The following is a 27065-nucleotide window of genomic DNA, read 5'->3' as shown; positions in this document are numbered from 1 at the left end:
AGCTAGCTAGCTAGCTTTATTTCGATCTATGCGCCGCGCGCGCCCATAGAAAACACATGGCAGGCCGCGCCCGATATGCGCTACACGCCAACTAAATTAACATCCAGTAAACTGATTGTGTGATAACCGAAAGCAGTGCACCGAGTACATGTAGTTCCTCCTCACTCCGCCATTAATTTATGATTTTATTTTGTTCAAGTGAAAATCAACATTGTAGTATTGGGGTATGCATTTTGAACAGTCACATATACTAATTGATTTAGGGAAAACGATGCATTAAAAAGCGACGAAACATTTATATATTTGTAATATGTGCGGGAGAGGGGGGCTGTTTCAGGGACGCTTATTAATATTTTAAAGCCATCTCATGCCTTCAGATTTAACGGAATGCATGCATCAAATAGCACTAAATATCACAAATATTTCTCCTTTATATAATTTCTAACATAAGTCTTAAAAGATTAAGGAAATATGTGGCTTGTAAACTTCTTCAAATTATAGTTATAAATAGATTGTCCGGATTCAAAACCTGAGTCAACCTGCACGGCACACAAATACCGTCTAAATAAATTTGCATCCAAAAATCGTTCTACAGCATCAAACCAAGATGCTAAAACTCCTTGATCAGACGAAGTTGTGGTACGCGCCCGGATAACCAACTTGTCCTGTCTGAGCACACACTGCTGTCAGGGGCGGCAGTGCGACTTCCACAGTGGGCACTTTAGGTTGGAGAAAAAAGGGCACCTACATAGGGAAATCTCAAAGCGAAAATACACAATTTTGTAGACATTGGTTAATAACCCTACATTGTGATTACATTGTCTGGGATGCTTTCAATATTTGTTTCTCTGTATAGATCATACAAGATATTGCTTTGCCTTAATTATGCATGCATACCTTTGTAGTTGGGTGTGATGGTCTGAATATTCGTTTGCGAGCGAGGAATAAATTTGTGCGGTTACACTGCAAAAAAATTACATCTTATAAAGTGGAGAAAAAACCCAATCCTGATGGGGTCATAAGCACATTCTATTAACGGGAGATTGAAAAGACCTTTGATAATCATAGTTATTATTTAAGTAACATAAATTATATCATCTATACATGCGAGTGAGTATAGTGAGTAAGCTTTGGGGGAAAGGGGCAGTGGCCAGATGGATGAGAATGGAAAAGGGGCACTTATAATAAAGGAAAAATGTGCATTTGTTATAAGAAAAGGGGTACTGATCAGCTTTGAGGGGGATTTTATGAGAAGGGGGAAGTAGCTCTTATTAAAAAGAAAAAAGGGGCACTTTTCAGAGATGACAAGGGGTAATTATAAGAAGAGGCCGGGAGTGGCACTTATGAGAATCAAAGGACACTTTTCGTAGATGAAAAGGGCCGTTTATGAGAAGAAAAGGTGCTCCTTTTATGGGAGCACTTATAATAAGGAAGAGGGGCACTTATTAGAAAGAAAAAGGGGCATATGTGAAAATAAAAGGTGCGCTTATGATAGGTAAAAAGGGGTAGTTATTAAGAGGGGGAAGGGGCACTTCTTACTTAGGAAAACGGACACTTGTTAAAGTAAAAGAGGCACCTCTTAAATTAGAATAGGATAGTCATCAAAGGTGAAGGGGGGGGCGGCTTCTCAAAAGTGAAAAGGGACACTTTTCGAACCTGAACAGGGGCACTTACTACAGATTAAAAAGGGCACTTATAACAATGGAAAATGGATACTTATAGCAAAGGAAAATGGGAACTTGAGGAAGGAAAAGGGGCATGTGTTAAAATAAAAGGGGCAGTTTTCGTAGGTAAAGAGGTAAAAACAAAAGTAAAATGTAAAAAGGGCACCTTTTGTGAACTAGCAAAAGTGGGGGGGGGGGGGGGCACTTCCACCGGAGCTACGTTTCTGGTTACAGTGGTACACCATACATTTTGTATAGGGGAAAGGCGCTGGCCTAAAACTATATGTCAACTATTATTCTCACTGCAGTTCACTTTAAAAAACACTACAAATCAGGGGCAGCGGAGTGTCTTCCAAATAGGGGGGGGGGCACCTACAAAATAGAACAAAATATTGAAAAAAGGGGCACCTACTTGCCAAAATATATAATTTTAAGACTTAATATACACCCCGGCCTACATCGCACGACCAGAACTTAACTTACATATAAGTGCCCCCCCCCCCCCATTTATTATATGTGCTCACTTATATTACTAGAAAGAGGCCTCTAAAAGGAAAATCTAACCTCAATGGATAAGTACTCTAAAAGAAAGCAAAATATCAGACTATTAAAAGTAACCAAGTCCCCCCCCCCCCCCCTCCCCCACTAAAGGCTGTTAAGATGGGGAATAAGCATTTCTTTATTATGATCCTCATCAACCTTCCACTCGTACATCATCTTTACCTATACAAAGTGTCTCCTGTAAAGTCCATTTGCACTTTTTGCAGTATTGGTAAGCCCTCCCCCCCCCCCAAAAAAAAGCCAACAAAACCTTATCTGATTTTTCACCTAAGCAGCAGTTCTTTCCCTCTCTTAAAAATGCAGCCATTTTAGCATAAATATAATTACATTTATTCAGTCTCAAACATTCTTTAAGTTAATTCACCATACCTCAAACTTAAGACATACCTTCATATCAACTATCAAACTCACACAGATGTACATTTGTTTGCATAACTATATTTGCAAATTTTTTTTCTCCACCCATTCTGCTCCCATGGTTGGATTGCCCTTCAAATTCACCATCAAAATTCATGCTTGCCGACTGTATAGCATCATTCCCCAGTGCCAATAAATGACTTTTAGATAAATTATTCAAAACCTGGTGCCAAATCTTGCACACCTGCATCAAAGAGCTGTGACTGAGCCTTGTATCATGTTTCAGCCTGTCCTGTGCACTTATGTCTAATTGCCCTTCAATGGAGTAATGAAACACTACCAATGTACAGCCATTATAAATTTTAATACTGTTCATGTACAAAAATAAACATTCCATTCAAGTTTTATTTGTAATTTGACAGCGATATAATCCTGTAATTTATTGGTCTTTATGTGACAAAAAGGAACAATAATCTTACAATAAAAACAGTACTTCATTTACTACATCTTTACAATCTTCACCTTACTTAAAACACCCTAAATAAAGAGAAATAAGAGGGATGATATCAAAAATTCTCCTATAATGAAAATAAGAATATTTTAACAATCAGTTTTGAAGTAAACAAACATCAACACTGCAAATCATTTTTTTAAATTGTGGAGTACCAAAGAAATGTCCTTTATAATAACAAAATCACATGAAAAAAATTACAATACCAGTACATTAATACAATCATCTTAACGTCATCAAGTGTGAGTACAGAAAAGGTCTCCTACATTTTACTAATTACCTATTTTGTCAATACGCATTTCAAGACATGCAATGAATCAATCAAATAACTGAAATAATTAGTCTTTCAAAATGAAAGGTGCTGAAATGAATTTTGACTAGTATTTGGTGTTTGAATACATGTACATTATATATAAACTACATTGTATGTGTAGAAGAAAATGTGTAAGTTCACATGTAACACAGAGTAAATGGATGGTTGTTTATAATGCAATCAGTAGTATTTTGTAGACATACTTGATCATCATCAAAAATACACTTCAATCCTTTGAATTTAACCTCTTCAATTCTCCCCCCCCCCCCAAAAAAAAAAAAAATAATAATCATAAATTCATGACATGTTTTTTGAACCAATGCATGCAAGTTTTCACCAATTTGACACTCACATAACAATGGCTTAGAACAATAGAGATGAATGTAGAGAAACCAGAAATCTCAGTGTTATATTTCTTATGGTTTATTGTTAAAAAAGAGTAGATAGTCTGAATGACATGCACATGACTAAGAAGGAGTATACATACTGAAACGAACATTTGTACTGATTAAATAGACAAAAAAAAAAGGTTTGTGACGAAAGTAATAAAGTGTTAACAATACACACTCCCAATTGTGAAAAGAGTGGAGTAAATACTGTCCGTCAGCATAGTATATATCTATAATTTGTTTATTTTATTAAATATTTAGTGATATGATGGGAATAATAACATGATATGAAATTACATCCATCTGTTTGTACTATAGCCTCCAATAATTTAAAGGTTAAGGGGGTTAGCATAATTATAATAACTTACAGACATGGTATAAAAAAAATGTTGTCGTACTAATAAATGATTGTGTACAAAAAAAGTCTTACCAACTTGCATGAAAGAATCATGAAACATTGAAGAAAAACATTTGATTCTCACATAGTAAAAGCAGCATCACGTAGACACAAGATCAGCCAAAATTAGCAATGCAATGTACAGTACAGACCCATCTCATATTCTGATGACGACGTGGCGAGTAGAATATAGGATGACAAGATGGGTTGTTTCATAACTGCTTCACAAGAACCAACCAGTTAGAAGAGAATGAACTGGTTCTTATTTCAACTTGACAACTTACATTACATATAAAGCACAGGATGTGTTGATCTTGGAACCTTGTCTACATCTAACGACTGTAACAAATGACAAGAGAGAAACAATCACAATTTTAGATGGTCAATTATATCCAATTTTGGAGTTTGGAGGGTTATATTGAGTCCGAATACAAAATATTGAGGGTGGGTATCAATTCATGCAACACTATAAAAACAAAAATCTGAACCTGTTTTACTCATATTCTTTATAAATCATATCTTAAGCTACGGTCACAAAAGTTTGTACAAACAATGCGTTCGTACGAATCTCCCCATTTTTCCATTGTCTGAAAATCGTTCGTACAGCGTTTGTAGCAGTTCGTAATGGCATTTGTGACAGAGGCTTTATTAATAGCAGCTCTAATCATTGTATGTAAAACCCTCAAACAGTAGAACTTTACAGATTTACCCACAGCATAAAACAGAAAGACAGGAGAATACAAAACTAGACAATAAAAGAATTTTAAAATTAAAAAAAAAAATCATGTTGTTTTTGCCCGTTATTTGTTTGTAAGGTTGACAAAAGAATAAGAACTTGCACAAAGCTTACTCCTTAAGGCCTTTCTTTAATTGAAAATCTATAAATATGGAAATAGAAATATGGCAGCACTTGATATTATTTTCTAAAATGTGATTCATTATATGATAGAAAATACAAAAGGCAAACAACGCATTTTGAAACATCAGCTTTAAGCGTAAGATTCCTGTCCCAAATTTGTATACGTACACACTATGTGAGGGATTTTCATTAATGATTTTTGCATTAAAGATTAATTTTGAGGCATGCTGCATTAAACAGCTCTGAATTTATTACCAAATGAAACATAAACGTAATATATTTTAAATGGTTTATCTAACTTCTGTAACTCTGTGCTGAAATATTTCAAAAGTTGCTTTACTTTTGGGACAATATCCTTACCTTCGACTCCTGCTTCGACTGTATCCACCTCGTTTGGGAGCAGGTGAGCGGGATCGGGATCGGGATCTTGACCTGTCAGAAAAATCACAAAATCCTTTATTAATACCTGATTACTACATACATTGTTAAATACCGACCTGTTCATGTAAGATCCTTCAGTATGTTCAAAGTAATCCTTTATCCCATAATCGGATCGGGGGCCGATCACGGCTGTTCCGGTGAAATCAGATGAAAAATTCTGATAGCCCATCAATGAACATGATCGGAAAATGCTTGGAAGGAAAAAAAAAGCATCAATTTTTGTCATTTAACAGCATGAAAATAGCTTTAAACATGGACTACAACTTCAAATGAGAGAATTATCCAAGCTATGAGTGATTTCGTAATTAGAGTGCGCAATTTTTGGAATCAGATTTCAACAAAAACATTCATCAGTTTTCCCGCCCGAACTGTTGGTCCGATACCGATATCGGAAGCCAAACCGCCGATCTGATCGTAACTCTATTAACTTACACGGTTCGTTCAAAGACACAAAGCAGTAAAATACATTGTTTTTTTTAATACATACCCATGTTTAAAGGGATAGTTAAGTTCTTGTTTCAGACTGCAAATGCCTTTAAAGTACGTGGTTATTGCTTTTATTCTTATTTATGACACTTCTAGTGCTCTTTAAGGACCTAAAATTACTATGAAGGTAATTTTAAACCCCAAAATGTGTGAAATTTAGCCAATACGATCATACCAATTCAGCTCCACTTTCAAAAACATACGGTGACCGTTAGTTAATTAATCAATTGATAACAATACATAAAGCCAACATCGGCATTGGCTGGGATAAAACGTATAAGACGCTATATCTTTTTTTTCAACGGCTGGTTCAAAATTATCAAATATTTGTGGGGCACCACAAATATTAGAAATCATTAGATTTATGGATATTTCAGCCGTCTCTGAACCGATTTCGATCAAACGAAGATGATTTTGTCATTTGAATTGTACGTTCTTCCAAATTTCACACTCGGTTTATCATTATCTCACAAAAAATGATTTTGTGCAGTGCCCTCTGCAACAAAACTCAACTATCCCTTTAACGAGTGAAATAAACATGAATGACAATGAGAATTCATTACTATTAGCGTTATTTAATTAAAACTGAGGTCTGTTCATCAACCATTTGAGATGTATTTAGAGGTTAGAAAATTAAGGAAAATCTTATTCAAAAGATAAACATCAATGATTCCCCATTTGTCAATATAGGAACAACAATTATGACTTTACATATACATTTAATCACTAAATTAAAATAAAATCCATACACTATTTTTGACTGAAACAGGGCTGCCCTTTTGACTTTTATATTTATATAAGAAAAATCTGAATAATCCAAAAGCTTCCTCTTCTTTGGAATACACTCTGAACATGAAAATAATCTTAAATACCTCTTTCGCCTGTAGAAATAGAAGGGTGAAGATTGACAAAAAGGGAACTTAGGGTTCCCTGTGATTGTCAGCAGTGACGGGGTTACGCAGGAGAAAGCAGAAGGACGCGCTTTGGAATGAGGAAGCCAGACGCATACGTGATCTTTTTTACCAAGTGCAGAACTGTAGAAACTAGAATAACCCTGAAGCCATTTTCAATTTGAAGGCTGCATTCTGCAACTAACTGACCTCAGGAGTAGCAAACGTTGCAAATGTGTGCCTATTGACGTAGCATGACTCGACGTACTGTGAGCTTTTGCAAGAAGATGGTGGTGACTTGCCAATTTTGGAGCCCCGTTTTTACTTCGTCGATATTTTGAATCTGGAATTTTTGAAGCTTTTTCTTATTTTTCATAAAGAACCCTGAAGTGCAGATTTGGCGTAAAGGTGCAATATGAAGAAGAGGGCTTCAGAAGCACAAGGCTTCTTTCTGCCCTCTGCTGAACAAGTCCTATCAAGAAAAGATCACATTCCGTCGACTAGCCAGCTCATGGGCATATCATGGAAGTGCATTATGGTGGTTGCCTGAAGGACTTTACAAGGCTCAAGGCGTTACTTGGCTGTGAAGCCGTTAAAAGGAGAGTCCTGAAAAGGAGGAAGGAGGGAATGGTCACAGAATTCTGACCAGGTTTAATCAAAATGAAATTACAGAAGGTTGTACAGATATTAGAAAATGTTAGTTCAATTAATACATTCTATACCATAGTGATCCATCAATTCACACATTGATTTAAAAAGTTAATACTTTCACATTTTTATTACATCTGTTTGAAGCCTTGAAATTTGTTCTTGCCTTTATCACATAATTTTTGTCAAGATATGTATTGTGCACATGCAATAAAGTGTCTACAGGTGTTTTAATGAATCAATAACTTGAAACATTAAATGTGAAAGCCAATGATGAAGTGAAATTTTAAACTACCTGTACACATGTCATAAACTATAGCATTGCACTTATGGACAATTTCTCTACCTTAATCCCTATATCAATGGTTGAATACTACTTCTTGAATGTTATTGCGAAACCATTATTTATATTATGATATACCCTGATATAAATGTATAGGGGATATGGACTATGAACAGTCATAAGTCTTTAAATTCATTATTCCACTATGGCCTCTTTTCAGCTTATTGAATCAGGGGAGCCTAAAAAAGGGTCTCAAGTTTGAACTATTAATTTTATTTGGTAAAATAACATTTTCAAACCTAAATGTATTTTAGAATTTCCACAGGGATAATCTAATTTATGATTTGATGGAGTTAACAACTGTGGACTACTTTGAGCATACCTGGAATAACTTCTACGACGTCCTCCACCATAACCACCACTGCTACGCTTGCGATTGCAGTCCCGTGCAAAATGACCAATTTCGCCGCACTCATAGCACTTGCTGTCGCCCCTTGGAGGTCCACGGCCCCCTCGGAAACTACCTCCACCACGGAATCCTCCTCTCCTTCTTGAATCTCCACTTGACAGTTCTACACTAGCCCTCTGTCCACAGATGGTACTGAGAAACAAAAGAAAAAATATACAATGAAATTGATTTTCCTCAAGACTTTTGTTTGGAATAATTTCAGCCAACAAAATTAGTGGTAGAGCAGCTCCTGTTTTTTCAAAACTTCAAAGTAGAAGCTGAAGAAATTATAAGGGACAGTTTTCATCAAAAAGAACCTTCAGTAAATTGTTATGATAACACACAAATTGGAACTTTCAACAGATAACATCGATGTTATGGTATTGGTAGCTTTAAAGCCTGCCCTAATGGTTTATTAGAGAATAAAATTCTACAAGGATGTTGAAACTTGAAAGACAACAGAGAATAGTATTGGTGCTTTAACATTTCAAGCATGATGTTATTACATTCCAAGGTCTAGGCCATTGATCATATATAAAAAGAAATACAAAAATCATTTCAACATATCTACCCCTTAATCAGATTTCATATTTTTTTAAAGGTAATCAGTATTAGAACAGCTGTAACAAAATCTACTTTCTAATGCGTTTCACAAAATTTTAAAATATTACTAAGACAATTCATCACAAACTGATTCATACATACCTTGAATCCAGGTCCTTTACTGCATCTGATGCATCTCTTGGGTCGTCAAACTCAACGAATGCAAAGCCAGGGGGATTCCTAGCAATCCACACACTCTTAAGGGGTCCAAAAGAACCAAATTCCTTTTCCAGTTCAGACTTGCTGGCACTTTCTCCAAGGTTTCCTACATACACTTTGCATCCTCTTTCTGCTGCAGACCTACCACCGCCACCACCGTCACGGCCGTAACCACTGTCACGACCGTAACCACTGTCACGACCGTAACCACTGTCACGACCGCCACCACTATCTCGACCGTAACCACTGTCACGACCCCCACCACCATCACGGCTGCCTCCGTAGCGAGACATTGTTGCCTGTTTCAAAGCTGTAAACAAGGAATAATCATAGAAGTCATGAATCATTGTAATGAAAAATGTGCACTTGATCTAACTTGGATAATAATTTTCGATCGCTGATCAATTAAAATGATCGGGCAATGCATGCATACATTTTAATCCAAGATGGCGGCCCGCATGTTTTGCCTCTTCTCTTAGAGTGACCAATATTATTAATTTCAAAGTCATGAAAAGGCACTAAATATCAACAAACATGGTCTACAACAACTCAAAATGACAAAATAATCCCAGCCATGAATTTTTTTTGAGCATTTGAAAGCCAAAAACTTGAAAATTTTCGTCATTAAAAAAAAAAAAAAAAAAAAATTGGCTGATTTTTTTGGTCTAGTCTATCTTCCGATCCGATACCGATCAAAGGTGCAAGGGTGTCGCTCCGATCACAGCCCCAACTTACAGGGTTATCTCCTTATCAAACTCCTGCATATTCAGCAATTTAGAGCGTACAGCGCTCTATATTAGGCACATTCATGGGGCACTAGAGGGCGCTTCGGTCGCGTACGAAAATCTGAATGGCCTTGCTGCGGTGGGTCGGCAATAATCAGCCCAAAACGTGGATATGGGAGGTCGGAAGGATATATCTTTTTTATAGTGTTATCCGGTCTTACCCTTAACCATCCTATGTTTAATCTATGTAGAAATAACATGCGAGTATGATAAAAGAAACATCGAGACCATTACTGAAGTAACTTTTAAAATATTAGCCTAGAAATGACCACCAAACGGAAAAAATTGACATTTTTTCCAGACAAATCTTCATAAAATCTGAGTTATAAACAAGTCACATCTAGGTACACTAATACAAATACAATTTTCTGAAAATTCAGGTATGATTTTTTAAGTTTCTTTCAAGTATATTTCTGCGCATTGCAGCGCCAATATTCTTCACTGCTTCAAAATCACCCTTGAATTTTTTTTTTGCAACGAATTTGATACGAGGTCCGCGAGTGTTCCCCGTTCCTTGCGTGTTGAAAGTTTGGTAATACATAGTTTGCATTGACTCGCGCACGAAAAAATGGTCGAAAACAAAATGTCAAATGAAGAAATAAACAAGCTTTTGTACAGTTATAAGAGTTCTACCGAGGTTTCTTTGTCGATTTAATTTATTATATAGTCTCAATTAGAATTCAGAATTATCTCACTGAAAAGTTAAGAAACCGACGATGTTCTCGATCGTAGTTATTTTCATTTTGCCAGCAGCCGATCTAGTGTTGTTTGGGCAAAAAGCTAGGCCGCTGCCTTCCCACCACGAACCTTTCCGAGTCCCGCTAAAATGGCGCGCTGCGGAGCTCCGAAGCTGCGTTGGTATCGCTGCAAACTCTCAGCCGCCTAGCTCCCCACGACGGACCATTCGCGGTATGGCGAGAGTGTGTGTGTGAGGTATGATTTTGGATTCGAGAACGCACGTAACGCAACCGTGCGCGTCATTTTTAGCTGTCGATTATGTACGACCAATTTTACGGATGTACGATTTTTAGTACAGATACTTGGTCAGTTTTCTTCTTAAATCTTTGGTTTTACAACATTTAAAAATATAATTTCTTCAAATCTGCTCCTGACTCGGTTCAGACTAATTGTCTGATGTGTTTTCAAGTCAATTTTTTGAATATATTTTTTTGCATGAATTTGCCTATCTATATCACGAATATTCATATTTTCTCCGCTGCTACATGCATGCGTACGTAGGCCTACTGTCTCTTCGCCATGTTGAATCAATGATACAACATGGATGGCTCGGTTTAGGACGAGGTATCACCCTTTTTCCCATCAAAGCTGGCGCGATGCCCAGAGGAGGCAAAATGATTATGAAGAAAAACTGTGATAACGCCATTACAAACTTGTAGCTCGCGCAGTTTTCCCTTCATAATCATTTTGCCTTCAGCGTAGACTAGAAGGGATGAGATTTAGATGACGTCATGCGCAGTGAGAGTTAAAATACGGCTTGCAAGATTTTCATGGATGTCGATTTCGACCCATAAATTCCTAAAAAGGGATCATGAAAGTACAGATTATTTCAATCAAGTTGGTAAGTGGAACCGATGTATTATAGCCTATACTAGGGCTAGGCCTAATTTACAATATAAAATTAATTGGATATGCAGGAGGTCAAATGAAATTTGGGGGAATTTTGGGGGCATAAAAATATGGCCATAAATGGCCTTGGTTGGTGTTTGAAAGTGAATGCGTATAGTCAGCTTCCGTCTCTTGAGAGCCAACCCTACCCGAAATTCGGTCTAGGCCTAGGCTACACACAATCTAGACCGAATTTTCCGTCTCTTTCGTTCGTTAGCCTCTTATTGGGGTAGGGTCGGCTCTCTCTTTAGAGACGGAAACCGTCTATACACATTCCCTTGATAACTCCACGGCCATTTCAGGTCGTAGCGTTTTGCCCCCAAAATCCCCCAAAATGTCATTTTACCTCATGCATTGATTATTTAAAATTAGGAGAAGGTTATACTACATCGGTTCCACTTACCAACTTGACTGAAATAATCCGTTTAATGGTCCCTTTTATGGAAATTATGGGTCAAAATCGACATCCATGTTGAAATCTTGCAAGCCGTGTTAAACTCTCGCTGCGCACGGAGTCATCTAAATCAATCTCATCCCTTCTAGTCTACGCCGAAGGCAAAACGATTATGAAGGAAAAAACTGTGCGCCATCTACACGTTCGTAATGGCGTTATCACAGTTTTTCCTTCATAATCGCTTTGCCTTCGGCGTAGACTAGAAGGGATGAGATTGATTTAGATGACTCCGTGCGCAGCGAGAGTTTAACACGGCTTGCAAGATTTCAACATGGATGTCGATTTTGACCCATAATTTCCATAAAAGGGACCAGGCATTAAACGGATTATTTCAGTCAAGTTGGTAAGTGGAACCGATGTAGTATAACCTTCTCCTAATTTTAAATAATCAATGCATGAGGTAAAATGACATTTTGGGGGCAAAACGCTACGACCTGAAATGGCCGTGGACGTGGAGTTATCAAGGGAATGTGTATAGGCTAGACGGTTTCCGTCTCTAAAGAGAGAGCCGACCCTACCCCAATAAGAGGCTAACGAACGAAAGAGACGGAAAATTCGGTCTACACACAATCATGCTGATGCGGCTGGTCAGCAAGTTTGACGGGCACTGACACTGTGTCTGTGACTGACAGTCACCACAGTGGACTAGCCTAGACCTAGATCTACTCACAATTTGAATTTTTAAATTGTTCTTTTTATTATTTTAACAAAACATCGGAAAGTTGAACAAATTGTTTTTAATGCTATTTAGGTGTCATCAATCGTCACTAAAGTACCGATTTTGAGTGAAATCAGTTGAGTTTTATAATACAGTGGTGTTTGAAATGTTGAGAATCAAGAGCACAGCTTTTAGTTTTATTACACAGCCAGGATAGTAATGCACCTGCATGTGGAATCACGCGGCCTCGAGTTGCACGTGCACTCAGCTCACCAACAATGAAAGCGCGCTTTGTAAATCACTAAATCTAAATGGAACTCAAGGAAATGGTGTTTGTTCCATGAGAACGACATAATATAGTGATAACATATAAGCCACATATTGTTACTTAATACCACTTTACCTTGTCTTTTCTGTTACTAAACGGATTCGGCGTTATTTGGGCCTGGTCTTTCTCTTTAAAAAACAGCAAAACGCTCCCGGTTGAGATCGTCCGATTCGGCGCAGGTTAAATAGAAAGTGAAAAAATATCGCGATCGCGTCGATCGAGCTCGAATAATGTGCCCATTCAAATCCAAATGTGATAACCAAAAGCAGTGCACCAGTTTCGACAATGATTTATTGTTCTTTAAGTACAAAGTGACAATCGACATCAACATTGAAGTATTGGGGCGTGGTGTCCGAATTCTTAACTTTTTGAACACACGTTCCAACCGAATCAATCTTTATTTATTTTGTTGGATTAAAAATGATTTATGTCTCCTTTTGGACTAGATTTGATATCATATGAGGTATATTATTCCAAAATTATTGTGGCCCTTTAAAATTAAGAATATGAATTGTTAAAGTTATATTTAGTCTTATTTTATATGAATGAAAATTAGAAGAACTTCGAATATTATATGAATGCAAAGCACAATGCAAAATTTGCTGCAAAGATTAATTGGTATGATCGAAGTACGTTATTAAACATAAATACATAAGTATTGCAAATCTATAATTACAAAGATCTAAGACATTCAAAAGTTTTAGTTTCAGAAATAAAGGTTTAGATTTAGTAAAACTTAGTAATCGGCAGGCGCGTACGCAGGATTTTTTCAAGGGGGGGGTTTTAACATTTATAAATCGGTCCGAAAATTTCGCAACGACTCAGCCAGCCGCTGAATAAGCGGGGGGGGGGAGGGTAAGAGGACACTTTTTTTTTTTTTTTTTTGGTCTCGAAATTTGGAAATTTGACATTTTGCTCCGTTGGGGGGGGGTAAGGTCACCTTTTTTAGGTCGGCCATGGGAATAATTTTTTTTTTTTTTTTTTTTTTTTTTTTTTTTTTTTTTAATAAAAAAAAAAAAAAAAAAAAAAAAAAAAAAAAATCGAAAAGGGGGAGGGGGGGGGGGGGGTTTTAGGTTTTTTTTAGGGGGGTTTACACACACAAAATTTCCAAAGGGGGGGGGGTTTAACCCCCCAAACCCCCCCCCCCCCCCTGCGTACGCGCCTGGTAATCGGCATAAAATGTAGGCCTCAGACTAATCTTATAGCTTTTTTTTTGTAAGCATATTTTACTCATTGCATGATCCGTTGAAGATTTCCAGGCAAAAAATATGGAGATATAATGGCATAATTATAAATCATGATCACAATATTTGAAGGAAAATATTTGATTTTATTAAAAGTACCTAATACCTTTAGAAATGTTCGTGCATAATGACATAAATGTGTTCTAAGCTTCCAAGATGATATACAGTCAATTGTTACAGCTAAAAATGTCAAGATGCAACAATTAATTGTATTATTATTTAAAGAACAACCTATACGTATCACAATCGACAAACACATTAGTAAAGATTGAATAGTGAGTCTTTCTTTTATTTACAATTAATTTATTAGAGATCAACCATATGCATGAATTTATTTTCAATAACTCATCATTAAAATAAATAATCAAATTATCAATATATTACGTTATCGGACAAAAAGACACTGGTACCATCGGCAGGCGCGCCGGAAGCAGTTTGGGATTGGGGGGGGGGGGGGCAAACATTCCAGGGGGCTCACCTTCCAGGGGCAGTGACGTAATGAGCAAAAACGTTTGGAAGGGGAGGGGGGGCAGAAGAAAAATCTGCATCATCACCACCACTCTCACACGTTACATGCAGCCCCCGCGGAACGTTTTTCAAAGTGGAGTATTAACGATCAGAGCGTAAATTGGTGTGGGCTCCAGGGCCTCGGCCTCGGCAGGAGGTCGAGACTGAGCCCCCTGAAGCTTCAGGTTTTAGGTATTTAATTACGGTCAGATGAGCTTCCAGGGGACCGCCTAAGGGCCCTTGATGTAGTCCGGGGGCAGAGCCCCCGTAAGCTCTGGGGTTTTAGGCATTAAATTAGGGTCAGATAAGCGTAACTTATTTGTGACACTGGCAGGTCACTAAATGGCGGAGAGTCCCGGGAGCAGAGCCCCCGGAAGCTCAGAGGTTTTAATATTTAACTACGGTCAGATGAGCAGGGGCCACCTTAGGGCCCTTAGTGGGGTCCAGGAGGCAGAGCCCCCGAAACTCAGGGGTTTTAGGTAATTACGGTCAGATGAACATCAAGAGGCCGCCTAAGGGCCCTTGGTGGGGTCCAGGGGGCAGAGCCCCCGGAAGCTTGGGGTTTCGGTTTTTGATAACGGTCAGATGAGCTTCCAGGGGACCGCCTTAGGGCCCTTGGTGGGGTCCGGGGGCAGAGCCCCCGTAAGCTCTGGGGTTTTAGGCATTTTATTATGGTCAGATGAGCTTATTTTGATACCTCATTTGTGACATTGGCAGGTCACTTATTTTTTCACTCTCTCTTTCTTTCTTTTTCTCTTTAACATACTTTTTCAAAAAGTAAGGGGGCTCGAGCCCCCGAGCCCAGCTGTTTCGCAGACCTTGACATAAAGGCTTCTAAATAAGCATATTTTTCGCCCGACTGTAAAATTGGGAATTTCTAATTTTCCAACAAACGCATAAAAAGGTATGAATTACAAAAAAATTGAGAATTTTTTTTGGAAAATCATGTCATTTTAGCAACATTTGTAAATCACTGGTATCGAATACAAAATACCCCCCCCCCCCATCAGTACGCCAGTGTTCAGGGGCTCATGTCTTCTCACCCCTATAAAAAAAAAAGACACGCTTTTCCATTCTCTCACAATATGTCCACGATATGCGCGTATTGCTATTATAAAAACCTCCATTGATAAATATAGGTGGCATGCGCAATGTTTAGGAAATTCAATTCCTGTTAACTTTCCTTTTGTTGAATGGAATTTTATATATGATATAATTCAGGTTTTTATTATAATTTTGTTCTTTGGGGTTAAAAATACAAACCATCTTTACTCCTTTACTGCTTTTTTGTATGGGGGGGGGGGGGGCAACTGCCCCCCCCCCCCCGGCCGGCGCCTATGATCATCGACAATTCGACATATACAAAATATAACAGAAGCAAGTGTAAAAAGAGCAATTATCAGATGTGAAAATGGGGTAGGCCTACTTATCACAACTGAACCGGGTACTCATCAGAGGTGATAATAAAATGAACTTATGAAAATGAAAAAAAGGGGCATTTGTAAGAGGTAAAAGGACACCTATCAGATTTAATAGGGATATTTATCAAGGGTAAAATGGGACATTTATTAGAAAAGGAAGGATCTCTTAACAAAAAGGAAAAGGGGCACTTATTAAAAAGAAAATGGGCACTTATAAGAAAAAAAAGGGGCACATGTCAAAGTAAAATAGGGCAATTATCAGAGGTGGAAAGAAATCACTCACCCCAGATGAAAAGGGGCAATTACGAGGTTAAAAAGAAGCACTTATTATAACGGAAAAGGGGCATTTGTTGAAGGAAAATGGGTACCTATCAAATTTGAATAGGTTTATATACAGAAGTGATGCGCAACTTATCATAAGTGAAAAGGGACACATAACAGAGACGAAAAGGGGCACTTTTAAGAATGGAAAAGGAACACTTAGTAGAAAGGATAAGAGCCATGTGTAAACATTGAAGGGGCACTTATGAGAAGTGAATAGGGCACTTATTGGAAGGGATAGTGGCACTTCTTACAAAGGAAAAGAGACACTTGCAAAGTGAAAGGGCCACTTCTCAGATTTGAATAGGGGCCATTATCACAGGAAACAAGCCCCTATCACAAAGAAAAAAGAAACTGACCTGAAGTAAAAAGGGTCACTTTTTACAGTTAGGCCTACATGAAAAAATGGGGGCACTGTGCCCCTGCTTCACCCTCCCCAATTGGTTTGCTGCCTCCGATGCATACATTAGGCAGCCACAATGCACACAATGTCCACTTTGATCACCCAATTTTGGTTACCCAAATGTGTTAATTCCACAATTAAGTGCCCCCTATTGTGCTCTTTCATATTAATAGAAAAAGCCCCTCTTAAGGGAAATTCCAACCTTAATGGATAAGTACTCTATAATCATAAAGTTACCAAGTACACCCCCCCCCCTCAAACACAATTCCTTTATCTCCCCCCCCCCCCCCCCCCCCCCTGAAAAGGCTGCCAAGATGGGAAATAAATACTTCTTTATTACGATCCTTATCAACCTAATCTTTACACATATAAAGTGTCTCATGTGAAGTCCTTTTGTAGTCTTGGTAATCCCCCACCCCCCCCCCCCCCCCCCCACAAACGACCAAAAGTTGACAAAAAAACCTTATCTGATTTTAGTTGTATCAATACACCCAAGAACAGTTCTCTTTCTCTCTCATCAGATGCAGCCATTTTAGCATATTAAATAAAACAATCTTTATCCCATCTCGTACATTCACCATACCTCAAACTTAAGACATCTCTTCATTATCAACTGTCAAACTGGCTGATTTACATTTGTTTGCATAACTACATTTGCAAAAACGTATTTTCACCCATTCTGCTCCCATGGTTGGATTGCCCTTCAAATTCAACATCAAAATTCAAGCCCGCCGACTGTATAGCATCATTCCCCAGTGCCAATAAATGACTTAGATAAATTCAAAACCTGGTGCCAATCTTGCACACCGGCATCAAAGAGCTGTGACTGAGCCTTGTATTGTGTTTCAGCCTGTCCTGTGCACTTATGTCTTATTGCCCTTCAATGGAGTAATGAAACACTACCAATGTACAGCCGTTATAAATTTTAATACTGTTCATGTACAAAAATAAACATTCCATTCAAGTTATATATTTGTAATTTGACAGCGATATAATCCTGTAATTTATTGGTCTTTATGTGACAAAAAGGAACAATAATTTTACAATAAAAACAGATCAAAACAGTACTTCATTTACTACATCTTTACAATCTTCACCTTACTTAAAACACCCTAAATAAAGAGAAATAAGAGGGATGATAACAAAAATTCTCCTATAATCTAAACAAAAGATATGAAAATAAGAACGTGATAGTCATAAGAATGTTTAAAAATTGATTTGGAAGTATACAAACATCAACACTGCAAATCATATTTTTATTCTTGAGTAAATGAGTACCCAAAAATGTCCTTTAAAATAACAGAATCCCATGAAAAAATTAAAAATATAATCATCTTCACGTCATTAAGTTATATTAACGAAAAGGTCTCCTAAATATTACCAATTAGTATTTCAAGACATGCAATGAATCAATTAAATAACTAAAATAATTAGTTTTTCACAATGATAAAGTGTTAAAACGATTTTTGAGTGTTTTTTTGTGTGTGTTTAAAATAGTTTAAATACCGGTACATGTACATTATATATACATGTAGAAGAAAATGTACAAGTTCACATGTAAAACAGATTGAATAGTTGTTAATATATACTGCAATAGGTAGTATTTTGTAGACATACACATGTACTAGATTGTCTTCAAAATTCACTTCAATCCTTTGAATCCATCCTCGTTGAAAAAAGAGAAAAGAATCAATATGCAAGGAAGAGTAAAAAATAAGAAATTCATCATTTTTTTATATTTTTTATGCTTTTATTGTTCTAAAAGAGTAGATGGTTTATACCACTTTCATATGACTACGAAGCAGTGTACATACAGAAACAAAAGTTATTGTGTTAAACAATACACACTCCCAACTGCGAGGAGTAAAGGCTGTAATCAGCTTTGTATACATCTAAACGTTTCTGTGTATCATTTGTTACTTTTATTAAATATTTGGTGATATAAGGGGATAATGAAAATATGATTTGAAATAAAATCCTGTTTGTACTATAGCTTCCGATAATTTAAAGGATAAGGATGTTAGCATAATTATAATAACTTACAGACATGGTATTTAAAAAAATGCTGACATACTAATAAATGATAGTGTACAAAAAAAAGTCTTACCAACTTGCATGAAAGAATCATAAAACGTTTTTTAAAAATACTTGATTCTCGCATAGTGAAAGCAGCATCACGCAGACACAAGATCAGCCAAACTTAGCAATGCAATGTACTGTACAGACCCATCTCATATTCTGATGACGACGTGGCGAGTAGAATATAGGATGACGAGATGTTTTTTTCTTCATAACTGCTTCACAAGAACCAACCAGTTAGAAGAAAATGAACTGGTTTTTATTTCAACTTGACAACTTACATTACATATAAAGCACAGGTGTTGATCTTGGGACCTTGTCTACATCTAACGACTGTAACAAATGAGAAGAGAGAAACAATCACAATTTTAGATGGTGAATTATATTTAAACTAATCCAATTTTGGAGGTTGGAGGGTTATATTGAATCCAAATACAAAATATTGAGGGTGAGTGACAACTCATCCAACACTGTAAATTTTCTGAAACTGTTTTACACATATTCTTTATAAATCTGTTGCAATATCAATATTTAATTATGGTATGTTAACCCCTCAAACATTAGAACTTTACATATAAACACACAGCAAAAAGCTGAAAGACAAGATACAAAAGGAGTATGTACAATGACAGAATACAAAAGAAATAAGATCAATTCCACGATGTGGTTTTTGCTTGTTTACATGTTTGTTAGGTTGGAAATTATGAACTCGCACAAAACTAACTCCAAAAGACCTTTCTTTAATTGAAAATCTATAAATATGGAAATAGAAATATGGCAGTACTTGATATTATATTTTCTAATGTGATTCACTATATGATAGAAAAGACCAGGGCTTAAATTAATCCAAGGCCATGGCCATGGATAACCTTTTGATTGGCCTCAATGCCCCTCTCATTGGCCTTGGAGATTTTTTTGTGCCCTTTCCAATTCATCCTAATTGTGCAGTAATATAAGACAAAAGGCAAACAATGTTAATTGAAACATCAGCTTTATGCATAATATTCCAGTCACAAATTCCTATAGGGATTTTCATTCTTGATTTTGGCTATAAAGATTAATTTCGCAGCATGCTGCATGAAACAGCTCTGAATTAATTGCCAAATGAAACATAAACATAATACATTAAAAATGGTTAAAGGTAATACAAAGTTTTGGTATGGGGTCATGAATTTGGTTCAAATGAACATATTGGAAGCATATGCGATCCTACAATATTCAGTGATCGTTGTCGTGGTTGAAATCGAGTCTAAAGTTATAAAAATGTAAATTATAAACTCTTTGTGTTGTATAGCTCCCTCTCAAGGTCACGATATTACTTCAGCTATAAAACTATGTTTCTTGACTAAAATTGACCGATTAGCTATTCCCGTTGGAATAATTATATATCACAACTACATATTCTGAGATTTTCATGGTCGCAGCTACCATTGCATGGCCGTAGGCGCTATTTGAGATTTATCAACATTTACCGGGAGCACCGGTAAATTTTTATATTCAATTTTTCTCGAAAGCAGAAGTCTTTTAAGAGCTAAATTTTTTAGTGCTTATAATACATCCACAGGGGCATCTAAATATATCAAAATTGTAAAGATTCACTATCGACCCAATTTTCAAAATTTCCCAAAACTTTGTATTACCTTTAATCAAACTTTTGTAATCCTGTGCTGAAATATTTCAAAATTTGCTCTATTTTTGGGACAATATGACATGTCACTGTTCCTTACCTTCGACTCCTGCTTCGACTGTATCCACCTCGTTTGGGAAGAGGTGAGCGGGATCGGGATCTTGACCTGTCAGAAAAATCAAATAATTCTTTATTAATACCTGATTACGACATACATTGTACATTGTTGAACACCTACCTGATCATGTAAGATCCTTCTGTCAAATACATTGTTTTTATTACACAAAACCCATGTTAACAAATGAAATAAACATGACAACATGAGAATTCCCTGTGACCAAGATTATATTACATTATTTTAATAAAAACTTAGGTTTTCTGCTCAAGCATTTTTGATGTATTAAGAGGTTAGACAAAATTAAGGAAATTCTCATTAAAAAGACAAACATCAGTGATTTTCAATTTTGTCAATGTAGGAACATCATTTATTACTTTTACATATTCTATCTGTACATTATTTAAATGCATCCTTACCTGCCATACATGTACATCTAAAAACTAAATTATAAAATCTGCACATAATTTTTGACTGAAACAGGGCAGCCCTATTGACTTTTATTTTGGGTGACCCAGATTCAGGTTTCAGGGTCCAGATAACAAAGAAAAATGTGAATCCTCCAAAAGCTTCCTTTTCTTTGGAATACACTCTAAACATGTAATGAAATAATCTTAAATAAAAACCTTCACTTACTACCTCTTTCGCCTGTAGAAATAGAAGGGTGAAGATTGACAAAAAGGGAACTTATGGTTCCCAGTTTTATCAGCAGTGTAGGACAAACGCAGGAGAAAGCAGAAGGACGCGCTTTGGAATGAGGAAGCCAGACGCATACGTGATCTTTTTTACCAAACGTAGAACCGAAGAAAATAGTAAAACCCCGAAGCCATTATCAATTTGAAGGCCGCATTCTGCAACTAACTGACGTCAGGAGTAGCAAACGTGTGCCTATCGACGTGGCATGACTCGACGTACTGTGAGCTTTTGCAAGAAGATGGTGGTGACTTGCCAATTTTGGAGCCCCTTTTTTCTTCGTCGATATTTTGAATCTGGAATTTTTGAAGCTTATTTTTCATAAAGAACCCTGAAGTGCAGATTTGGCGTAAAGGTGCAATATGAAGAAGAGGGCTTCAGAAGCACAAGGCTTCTTTCTGCCCTCTGCTGAACAAGTCCTATCAAGAAAAGATCACATTCCGTCGAAAAGCCAGCTCATGGGCATATCATGGAAGTGCATTATGGTGGTTGCCTGAAGGACTTTACAAGGCTCAAGGCGTTACTTGGCTGTGAAGCCGTTAAAAGGAGAGTCCTGAAAAGGAGGAAGGAGGGAATGGTCACAGAATTCTGACCAAGGTTTTATTAATAATGAAATTATAGAACACTGTACACTGCCTTACAGATAAACTGTAAGAAGATATTTACTCAAACAAAGAACATTTTCACCAATTAATTTATTTGCTAGTTATTTATTTACCTAAATGGCATAGAGAAATTCACACTAACAACACATTATTTCAATGCAAACAAAAAAGTAAAAGTTTTTTTTATAGTGGAAATGTATTAATACCTTTAGAATACCCTACAAATGCCAAAACAAAATTGAAATTTATTGTTTAAAATGCATATCAAAAAGAGTAACATTATGCATAAGTTCCCTCAACAGGTTGTTTAACATTATCTTGTAGAATCCTATGTGTGTAAAACATATGTTTTGAATTCTTTTGCTTTCAATCGGAATGGTATTTACCTTGTCATCTGGAATGTAATTTTTGTTTATCTTTCCACTTAAAAAAGAGCTCTTTCAACTAGAAACACAGAAAAGGAGATTGAGAGGAGGGTAATAATTAAGTAGCATATTCTCTTTTTGACTTCTTTCAAACTCATTTTGCCATTTACCCTGGTAAAATAGAGACATACAATTTCCAGAGGATAAACTTCCTAATTATGAGAGTAAGGAACTGTGGACTACTTTGAGCATACCTGGAGTAACTTCTGCGGCGACCTCCACCTCCACCACCACTAGAGCTGCGCTTTCCATTACACTCTCGAGCAAAATGACCGTAGTCACCACAGTTGTAGCACTTGCTGTCACCCCTTGGTGGGCCACGGCTCCCTCGGAAACTACCACCTCCTCCTCCACCACCACCTCCACCCCCACGGAAGCCTCGCCTTCTTGAATCCCCACTTGCTAGTTCCACACGAGCCCTCTGTCCACAAATGTTTCTAAAAACCAATGAAGGGAAAAAGAAAACAGATATTGAAAGTACTTCAATTTGTGGTAATTTGTACCGGTAGTTATTTTGAAACATGATATTCAATGTTTGGTTTAGTCCATAACTAGATAATGGAGTCATTACGTGTAAAACCTTTCAAAATGTAGGCTTTCAGATTTGTGGGTTTTATTACGAGCATACAGTACATGTAATATTTTACAGGACAGAATACATGTGAATATTCACAGATATTGCCCGTTTTGTTTTTACTAAAACCCTTTCATACAATTCTTTCGCACAAGTTATAATGCAAAGAAAGATTGGAAACAGATGACACGATTTCATGTCATGTTATAACACAATTTTTTTAAAGAGAAAAATCACCATTATCTAGAATTCCCCAATGCTATACATAATTAGCAAACTTGATAATGCATGCTATACAGTGCGCGTCAAAAAAAAGTTTACACCTAGAAAAATTGCTCATTATTTTAAAAATCATCTATGACCAGTAAATTATTATACATCTTATGAAAGAGTGTTTTATCCCGAATCATTCAGTATCATTTTGTGTGGTATGTGTTCACGCATGGATGAACAGGAGGCACTGTTTGAAATCGACTTGAGCCAAAGTTGCTTATGTGATGTTTGAATAAAACAATTGGGATTTGGGTATTAATTCGGGCTATGCAGATCCAAATAACATCCCTAACAAAATTAATCATGCCACACATATCAAATATCGAGTATCAAATGTCAACGAACCTTTGTGCGCGTGTGTGTGACTTTGCTTCTGCAAAAAGCATATGCAATGCATTTTATTTGATACATTCAATTCGTTCTCTCACTCCGCTAATCCCAACATAATACATACTGTAGGCATCACTTTGGCGCAAGTCGATTTTTGCACTCTAGCAAACAATGCCTCCTGTTCATCCAAGAGTGAACACATACCACACAAAAATGGTACCAAAAGATTTGGGATAAAACACTCTTTCATATGATGTATATTAATTTACTGTTCATAGAGGATTTTTTAAATAGTTAGCAATTTTCTAGGTGTAAACTTTTTTTTGACTCACACGGTATAGGAAAGATTCTCAATCTGTCTTTCATTGTTGATCATACCTTGAATCCAGGTCCTTTACTGCATCTGATGCATCTCTAGGATCTTCATACTCAACGAACGCAAAGCCAGGGGGATTCCTAGCAATCCATACACTCTTAAGAGGTCCAAAGGGGCTGAATTCCCTCTCCAGTTCAGACTTGCTGGCACTTTCTCCAAGGTTTCCTATGTACACTTTGCATCCTCTATCAGCCGAGGACCTACCACCACCACCACCGCCTCCTCCACCACCTCCTCCGCCACTCCCGTAGCGAGACATTGTAGCTGATGATTTATGAAGCTGTTAAGTAAGAATATGTGAAGTGAACATCATATTACCATGGCATTAGATTGAAGCCTCAAAAATTTAAATACTACTTTTCAAGGCAAAAAGGAGAGCGTAAACAATATGGGAACTTTTCTTTCGAATGTGAAAATGACACAGCCAACTTCATTTGGTGAAAATAATATTAAAAATAAATAATTCTGATGAAATTTTTAGCACTTAATACTAGTCTTTATCTAGGTCTCGTCTGCATAGTATAGACAGGAAAATTAGTCTACTTGGATGAGTTTACAAACAGGAACGTGATAGGGACTTTTAGATTTGCGTGGACTGATACGTGGTACTTCCATTCACGGCAGTGCTTTAAAAGGACGTCGATCGTAGCATAGAGCTTAGAGCTATTGTCTTCGTGCGAATCTAAAAGTCCCTATTATCAACACATCTGGGGGGTGTTTCACAAAGATTCTAAGTCAACTTAACTCTAGGTTGGACTTAAATATTATGGAGAGCCATTTGTAGCCTTATAATGAAATATATTCAAAAGCGAAAATTCAAGTATTTTAGACTTATCATAAATTTCACATCAAGAACATGAAATCTCCCATGATAATAGAAAATATGAATGATTTGAATCAACATTTTATGCCTTTTAAAACAACTTTTACAAAATATTTTCAAGGATGCTAACAGCTTTCCATAATTGTTAAGTCCAACTTAGAGATAAGTTCAACTTAGGATCTTTGTGAAACACCCCCCTGGTCCCCACATATATATTTTCTAAATTCTTCAGCATCCGCGCCGGAGCTCCCTGGAGTTAGATTAATAGTAGTACAGCAGTTTTTTTTAAAGAGGAATAGAGTCTAGATCTAGATCTATGGCTATGTAATAACAACTGTCGAACTCATCAACAACATTCCAACATTAGGCCATGTAAAATTGATTACATGTTGATCGTCCGGATTTTTTGAAAAAGAGGAGGAGGGTGTACCATGTTATTTGATATTTGATATTTCAAAATGGCCGCTCAAAATGGCCGCTCGGTACATTTTCCCTGACAGTCGAGGCTATTTTTTTTCAAGATGGCCGCCGACAATTTTTTTTTTTTTAAATCAGAAATAGAGCCATTTTAGCAGTGTTTTTCATGTTTTTTTCTTTCAAAAAAAAAAAAAATCAAAAAGAAATTCAAAAAAAAATTCAAAAAAATTCAAAAAAAAAAAAAAACAAATAACAAAAAATAGGAGGCGGCCCCCAAAAAGGAAGCGGGCGGGGACGATCAACATGAAATCAATTTTACATGGCCTTAGATCTAGATCTAGATCTAGAGTTTTTTCATCAACCTTCATAATTGTTACAGAATACAGAGTCACTTTATTCTTTAAAGATGAAGTTGAGTTGTGGTCATGCGATTGCATTATGAAAGAAACGGTGTGGAACCGACCAGAAAAGGTTGATCATCTAGCATATAAGAATGTGTGTGTATTGCAAGGTTCTGGAATCATCAAAATGATAAGAAATTTGGCAAGTCTTGGTAAAGTTACAAACACTTGCACAGAAAGATGTATATGGGACTTCACGAACACGTGGCGTAAAAAGCCGGCCCCCGATTTTTACAATGTTACATGCATATTTAGAATATGAAGGCATTTGAAGAGCCATGCTTTTCAGGGAACATGTCTTAACTGATGTTCTTCCACACTTGCATAATAAGAATGAGTAATGCTCACAAATTATTTTTCACCTCTTCCCAGAACTCAACCTTCTCTTTTTAACTTTAAACATCAAAGGAATATAAAAGAAAAACTAGTGTCAGATTGAAGTCAAATATTAGGTAATTAGACACAAGGCTCACTATCTTTTTTTTCTACTTTCTTCTCACACAAATCAACTTCATTCTGAATTCTGATCTGCATATCACAACGTCCATAAAGGCATAGCATTAGGCCTATTAATTTTTGTACATAGCCCACACAACTCTTGATCAACACGCACGCACATACACGATCATCAACCCTCACTCGGCTTTCTCAGTTTCTGCAACAAAAGAGTTGAGTACATCTGTAGTCTATTCTAGACTAGCAATTGTTCAATCATAACATCATCACAAACTAAAGAAAAACTGCACACAATATGACGAGAATTATAATGAATGCTTTTTAGTGCATAACTTCTACCAAATAATTGTTGAAAACAACAAATGTACTTACAAATTAAACAGGACGAATCCCAGAAATCTGTGTGGCGATCGAGAGAAGAAAGGATTCAAAAGCATACTATAACGTGCGCAAGCGCAGCGTACGTTCGATTTTGTTCGGAAATTGCAAATGCTCTTGCGTACGCTGCCTGGAGGCCGAGGGTGCATTAATCTGAGAATATCCCATATCCCTACATTTTCATAATATTGATCATGATTTTACCCCTTGTTCTTTTGTGTTGTTGTTGTCATAAATCATGTTAGAGACATTTGTATTAAGCGCTATATAAAAATTAAATATTATTATTTATTATTATTATTAGCATAGAAAGATTTTTGAAAGGGCCGATTTCATGAATATAACAATTAAAATCAGGGACGGATCTAGGTGGTGGGGGTTTACCCCCCCCCCCCCCTTATAGGCTATAGTAAAACAATTATTACTATTTGTTATTTTATTAAATGTCAGGGGCAAAATGATTTTTATTTTTTAGTGATTTCTACACCCCCACAATGAGCGAAATATTGGCACTGGGTCAACCCCCCCCCCCCCCCGGTAGCACTCAAAGCTAGATCCGCCCCTGAGAAAAAGTTATGATTGGCTTGGTCATGACTGGCGGTAATAAAAAAAAAAAAAGTTTAAATTAAGCAACGATGATGATCTGCGATTGCATGCATTTTCTTGGCGGTGATCAACATAATTATTTGTTATGCTGGCGTACTAAAGGGGGGAGGGGTAGTTGACCCCCAAATAAA

The 27065-nt window shown here is 36.8% G+C and overlaps 2 protein-coding genes across 3 annotated transcripts; both read right to left on the bottom strand.

Moving 5' to 3' along the window:
* Window positions 1-4403: 4403 nt before the first annotated feature.
* Window positions 4404-13068, bottom strand: LOC584693 (serine/arginine-rich splicing factor RSZ21A). Its single transcript, XM_784545.5, has 5 exons — window positions 12936-13068; window positions 8953-9319; window positions 8182-8400; window positions 5412-5483; window positions 4404-4531 (listed from the first exon to the last, which is right to left on the bottom strand). Exons 2-5 carry the CDS (start codon window positions 9300-9302, stop codon window positions 4525-4527), a joined length of 648 nt encoding a protein of 215 aa, XP_789638.1. The 5' UTR covers window positions 9303-9319; window positions 12936-13068; the 3' UTR covers window positions 4404-4524.
* Window positions 13069-17724: 4656 nt separating this feature from the next.
* LOC115930065 (serine/arginine-rich splicing factor 3-like) lies at window positions 17725-26449 on the bottom strand. 2 transcript variants are annotated; one of them, XM_031000564.1, is made up of 5 exons: window positions 26323-26447; window positions 23856-24133; window positions 22495-22737; window positions 20563-20628; window positions 17725-19168 (listed from the first exon to the last, which is right to left on the bottom strand). In XM_031000564.1, exons 2-5 carry the CDS (start codon window positions 24110-24112, stop codon window positions 19162-19164), a joined length of 573 nt encoding a protein of 190 aa, XP_030856424.1. In that variant the 5' UTR covers window positions 24113-24133; window positions 26323-26447; the 3' UTR covers window positions 17725-19161. The 2 variants fall into 2 exon arrangements, with proteins under 2 accessions (XP_030856424.1, XP_030856425.1); XM_031000565.1 differs by lacking the exons at window positions 17725-19168; window positions 20563-20628 and adding an exon at window positions 21582-21823 and having other exon boundaries at window positions 26323-26449.
* Between the last annotated feature and the right edge of the window lie 616 nt (window positions 26450-27065).

This window comes from Strongylocentrotus purpuratus, unplaced genomic scaffold (genome assembly GCF_000002235.5).
Source record: "Strongylocentrotus purpuratus isolate Spur 01 unplaced genomic scaffold, Spur_5.0 spur5_scaffold_6, whole genome shotgun sequence".
Taxonomy (NCBI): domain Eukaryota; kingdom Metazoa; phylum Echinodermata; class Echinoidea; order Camarodonta; family Strongylocentrotidae; genus Strongylocentrotus; species Strongylocentrotus purpuratus.
Note: the sequence above shows the minus strand (reverse complement) of the source record. Positions and strands in the feature narration are given on the sequence as shown.

What these genes read in the sequence shown, in the direction of transcription:
- LOC584693 (XM_784545.5), bottom strand. Translation starts at nt 9,302, where the DNA reads ATGTCTCGCTACGGAGGCAGCCGTGATGGTGGTGGGGGTCGTGACAGT. An exon ending in GTAAAGGACCTGGATTCAAG is followed by an intron (nt 8,401 to 8,952) that starts GTATGTATGAAT and finishes TTTGTTTCTCAG; the next exon opens with TACCATCTGTGGACAGAGGG. An exon ending in CGTCGTAGAAGTTATTCCAG is followed by an intron (nt 5,484 to 8,181) that starts GTATGCTCAAAG and finishes TTTTTCTGACAG; the next exon opens with GTCAAGATCCCGATCCCGAT.
- LOC115930065 (XM_031000565.1), bottom strand. Translation starts at nt 24,112, where the DNA reads ATGTCTCGCTACGGGAGTGGCGGAGGAGGTGGTGGAGGAGGCGGTGGT. An exon ending in GTAAAGGACCTGGATTCAAG is followed by an intron (nt 22,738 to 23,855) that starts GTATGATCAACA and finishes ATTGGTTTTTAG; the next exon opens with AAACATTTGTGGACAGAGGG. An exon ending in CGCCGCAGAAGTTACTCCAG is followed by an intron (nt 21,824 to 22,494) that starts GTATGCTCAAAG and finishes CCTCCTTTTCAG; the next exon opens with GACTCTCCTTTTAACGGCTT.